Below are 5,549 nucleotides of genomic sequence, written 5' to 3'. Positions count from 1 at the left end.
AATATGATCTCTATGCGTCCTCTATTGAAGCAGAGCATACACCTGTAGAAACACACAATTACAGCTCAGCGCAAGTGTAATGGACACTCCATAACAGACTTATTGTGCATATTCTTTAAATACAGTTAATATGAAATATGAACAAAGTCTTAATGTTAACGAACGTTAGCAAATATGTATTGAACCATAGGTATAGAACTCAATAATTTGTTCAAATAAATAAATATTTGTTTTAAGAAAATATAGTCATTAATGCATTTATGTAGAAAAGTGGTATTTTTTAAGGAAGCACATCTGTGTAAAAAAGCTGTTCATCTATATAGAAATAACTTTTAGGATGCTAAAGGTTTTATGCATGTTATTTAAAAAAAAATGAAAATAAATAAGAAATTATTTAACAGATTGCCTCATGAAATTGTTATTTTGATAATATTTAACCCATATTAACAACTCATAATCAACACTATTTATTTTTTTCAACGTTTCCACACTAACATTTCATGTAATTTTTATAAGAGCCACACTTTCACACTTTTTAAAATGTTATTTTAATTTAATTTAATTTAATTTAATTTAATTTAATTTAATTTAATTTAATTTTGTTTGTTTAATTTAATTTAATTTAATTGTATTGTATTGTATTGTATTGTATTCTATTTAATTTAATTTAATTTAATTTAATTTTATTTTATTTTATTTTATTTTGATGAAATAAAATTAATTGAAATACAACATTTGACAAACAACGAACAGCTATCATCAGCCTGCCATACTTCTGAAAGTTTTTTTAAATGAATTTATAAATATTATAAAGAGTATGAGTGATTCTGAAAAAATACATCCATGAATGAAATATTTCACTAATAAAATAATATTAATTGAAATTGTTATTTTAATCATATTTAACCCATATTAACATCACATACTCAACATTATTTAATTTTTCCCACACATTTCCAAACTAACATTTCATGTAATTTGTATAAGAGCCACCCTTTTTTTATTTTATTTTATTTTAATACAACATTTGACAAACAACTAACAGCTATCAGCCTGCCATACTTCTGAAAGGTTTATTAATGAATTTATAAATATTATAAAAAGTATGAGTGATTAGGAAAAATACATTCATGGATGAAATATTTCTCTAAAATAATAATATTATAAACCATCAGAGAGCCACGAATGGCTTTTATTTCTTATAAACAAGCGCGGACGTCATCATAGTAGCCACAGCGCCTCCGCCAATCAGCGGGCGGGAGGAGGCGGGACTTCCGCGTTTGTGGGCGGATCCGGGTGGGTGTTGATTTGTCAGGAATAAAGCGAAGATCAACATTATAACATTGTGACTTTTGTCTCTGAATACTAAAGTAAACAGTTCGTTGCGCTCGCGGTAAATCTGCAGTCATGCCGGGAATCGATAAATTACCGCTAGAGGAAACTCTGGAGGACAGTCCGCAGGTAAATCAGCAGCGTTTAGCCAGCAAGCTAACAGAAATAAATAAACAAACATTGATCATAATAAACATCTGCTGCTCTCGCTGCAAAGCAGACCGCGTGTCTGTTCATCCTGATGGTTTGATCTGATTTTGAGCTCTTTAGCTTTTGATGGGTGGTGGTGGTGATGATCAGTTATTAGAAAACACAGATGATTCTGAAATCATGTCACAAATATATAAGAAGACTACAGCGAGAGTCTTTACTTACATGATCAATGCTGTAATAATTAGAGATCCGATGGAAACTCCTCAGTCTTCATCAGTCAGAGTGAATGGACGTGTTCACACTTGTATTGTAAGATTCTGCATCACTTTCTGCTGTGAAAACAGTTTTAGTGTCTGAAATGTCATAACAGAGCTTCAGAAATTAAGTCTGGGGTCTTGTTTTACATGCATCCACTTTTTGTTAATGAACAACACATTTTCTAATAGTAATACCATATTGAAGTTGTGTCTAAACTAGAGCCTGACCGATATGGGTTTTTTGGGGCCGATATTAGGGGGTTTAAAAAAGGCCGATACCGATATATCGGCCGATATTTTTTGTGTATATTATAGTACAGTACCAGTCAAAAGTTTGGACACTTTCCCGTTCGTGGGTCCAAACATTTTACCGGTACTATATATAGAATACAGTATATGCATAAACAGAATACTCTAAACGGAGAACCAGATGTATTTTAAAAATCTTAAAGACATCTTCTAAACGTCTATTTGACATCTGATAGGAAACGTCCTATAGCTTCAGAAATTAAGTCTGGGGTCTTGTTTTACATGCATCCACTTTTTGTTAAAGAACAACACGTTTTCTGATAGTAATAACATATTGAAGTTGTGTCTAACGGAGAACCAGACGTATTTTAAACATCTTAAAGACATCTTCTAAATGTCTAATAGGAAATACGTCCTATAGACGTATTGCAGATGAGCAAATACTCTAAAAAATACATCTGGTTCTCATTCCTGATTGCACACGTACATCACAGAGACTATTTGACGTCTGCATTAACATCTGCAAGACGTATTTTTTAGAGCGTTTGCGCATCTGCAAAATAGACATTTAGAAGATGTCTTTAAGATGTTTAAAATACGTCTGGTTCTCCGTTTAGACACAACTTCAATATGTTATTACTATCAGAAAACGTGTTGTTCTTTAACAAAAAGGGGATGCATGTAAAACAAGACCCCAGACTTCATTTCTGAAGCTATAGGACGTTTCCTATCATATGTCAAATAGACGTTTAGAAGATGTCTGTAAGATGTTTATGATTTAGAATGTATGTAAAACTGACATCTTCGAGACGTCTATCAGATGTTTGTATACAGCAGATGCTTTCCAGATGAAGCGATCTTTAACAGACATCTATCTGGGCTATTGCTGGTGTGTTTCAGACTCGCTCTCTGCTCGGTGTGTTTGAGGAAGATACAGCAGCCACATCCAGTTATTTCAGTCAGCTCTTCAAAGCCATGCAGAGAATCTACGACGCCCAGGTGAGAACATGACGTATGATATATGCTCAATTGTCACATTATAATAGTGATTGTAACTTTAGTCTTAATGGATGAATCACACACAACCTGTCACACACCAAAACCAAAAGATAGACAGTAGAAGTCATATTTTGGATAAGGAAAATTAAAGCTATTTTAAGGACCATGTGTTTTTTTTCTGCAATATATATTCATAATATATTTTTCAAAATATATTATTATTATTGCTAACAATAATATATTATTGTTGTTGTTGTTAATAATAATTAAAATAATAATAATAATAAATATTCATTATATTACAAGATATGACAATAGTTTTATATATTATTAATATAATTAAAATAGTAATAATAATAAATATTCATTATATTACAAGATATGACAATAGTTTTATATATTATTAATATAATTATTATTATTAAAATAGTAATAATAATAAATAATTATATTGTATATTATTGATATTACTCAATTATCACTGTCAATCATATCAGTATTAATAATGATAATAATTAAAAGTAATAATAAATATTTATTATATTATACGAGATATAATAACACTTGTATATTATTATTGATATTATTACAAAATTATTATCAATGATAATATCAGTATATTAATAATAATAAGAATACATATTCATTATATTATACGAGATACAATAATATTATAAATTATTGATATTTTAAAATGTTTATATTGTCAACAACAACAATAATAAATAAATAAAAATAAACATTCATAATATTAAATTATAAAATAATATAAAATTATGAATAAATATTCCTAAGCTTCATTTTTTTCATGCATAATATTTTTTTCTCTTATGACTTTGGGGTAAAATATGATGTTTATTATTTTTGATGAGACTCATGTGCTTCTGCTTTCAGAATGAACTGAGTGCTGCCACACATCTGACGTCTAGATTACTGAAAGACTACGAGAAACAGGTGATTTCTGCCTTTCGATGCTTTTATACATAATGTCTCATCTTTCTTAAGTTCTCTGTCCGTTCCCAGTTATAGTTCAGTATCTTTCTCTGCTGTGCAGCGTTTTCCTCTGGGCGGTGATGATGAGGTCATGAGCTCCACTTTGCAGCAGTTTGCCAAAGTCATTGATGAGGTCAGAACTCGTAATGTAACGAAGGTTCTGTGGGAGTGTGTGTGTGTGATTCTGTGTGTTTTCTTTCAGCTCAGCTCGTGTCACGCCGTTCTCTCCACTCAGCTCGCAGATGCCATGATGTTCCCCATCACACAGTTTCAGGAGAGAGACCTGAGAGGTAGGAGACAGCAGTGCATTATGGGTTAGAGCGTTCTAGAATGCTTCATTCTGATTGGTCTACTACTCTGTTGGCAAATATTTGTTTTATAATGACTCTAAGCGGCTTAATTGATTGTTGTACAAAGGCGACCATTTATAGATGTGTAATCTGTGCTATTTCATGTCTCATTCTTTTCATATATTTCATGACCATTTAGTCATTTATTTGTTAAGTAGCTGTGTAATATAATGTTATTTTAGCATCACTGAGATACTATTATAGTTTTTATTAATATTTTGAATCCCCTTTTACCAGTTTCATTTTAATTTCAGTTAGTTTTAGTAATTTTTTGGGCTTTTTGTAGCATTTTTTTAAATGTCTATATAGTTTTATTAACTAAGTTTTAGTTATTTTAAAGGGGTCCTATTATGCTTTTTCACTTTTTGAATTTTAGTCAGTGTGTAGTGTGTATGTTTGGGCATAAAAAAGATCTTCAAACGTACAAATCAAAAAGATCTAGAAAGTTACAAATCTCAAAGTCCACTCCAAAGGGAGATATTTCGTTTTTAAAAAATCCCTTTTCAAGAACTACAACGAACGGCTCGTTTGGACTACAGCCTTTGTTTTCCGGGTTTTGTGATATCACAAAGCGGCCCATTAGAATATTAAAATAAATTCCCACCTACGGAAATTCGAATGGTTGGGTATGGCGTTATTTTCATGACAAATGTCGAGAGCGCATTATTGTAGCACGAAAGCACATTAATATAATGCGCGAGCGTGAATCTCTCCGCTCGTGCACGGATTTCTTTTGCTCTCGCACAAAACCGGATGTGTTTTCGCACCTGAATTAAACGTTGTCAAAAGTTATCATTATGCACTTTAAAAAAGTAGTCTCAAAGCAGATTTGTGCAGGGTCTTTCCTCGATTTTTTATTGTTGTATTTTTGTTTTAACATAAACTGGTTATTGTAGCTACTTTGTTTTACTATATCTCTGTTATCCTTGTATTTTGATCTTTTCTGTAAATGCACATATGCATCTCTTTGTAAAGTAGGCTACTTTGTATACACTGTTTTAAAAGGCGCTATATAAATAAAGCTTAAACCAATCAGACCTCCACAACTGACCGATGAAAATACTACGTGAAATCTAATTGGCTGAGTGAACTGAACCTGGAATTCTTTTGACAATCAAAGATGGATCTTTAATTTCTTTCCAGTTTAATAATAATTAGCAATGTTAATGAAATGTAGCCTATAGAAATGGCTAGGAATTGGGTGCTTGGATGATTT

At 31.2% G+C, this 5,549-nt stretch overlaps 1 protein-coding gene across 1 annotated transcript in view; it reads left to right on the top strand.

Annotated features, from left to right (window-relative positions):
• Window positions 1-1,265: 1,265 nt before the first annotated feature.
• Window positions 1,266-5,549, top strand: part of LOC107657952 (DCC-interacting protein 13-alpha-like) — an 18,918-nt gene continuing 14,634 nt past the window's right edge. The window contains exons 1-5 of the mRNA XM_016446296.1: window positions 1,266-1,461; window positions 2,892-2,990; window positions 3,885-3,944; window positions 4,045-4,116; window positions 4,186-4,273. Coding sequence (XP_016301782.1) covers window positions 1,408-1,461; window positions 2,892-2,990; window positions 3,885-3,944; window positions 4,045-4,116; window positions 4,186-4,273 — 373 coding nt within the window. The 5' untranslated portion in view covers window positions 1,266-1,407. The remainder of the gene's footprint in view (window positions 1,462-2,891; window positions 2,991-3,884; window positions 3,945-4,044; window positions 4,117-4,185; window positions 4,274-5,549) is intronic.

The sequence above is a fragment of the Sinocyclocheilus anshuiensis genome, unplaced genomic scaffold, assembly GCF_001515605.1.
Source record: "Sinocyclocheilus anshuiensis isolate Anshui unplaced genomic scaffold, SAMN03320099.WGS_v1.1 scaffold147, whole genome shotgun sequence".
NCBI lineage: Eukaryota > Metazoa > Chordata > Actinopteri > Cypriniformes > Cyprinidae > Sinocyclocheilus > Sinocyclocheilus anshuiensis.
This window is presented reverse-complemented; position numbering and strand designations above follow the sequence as displayed.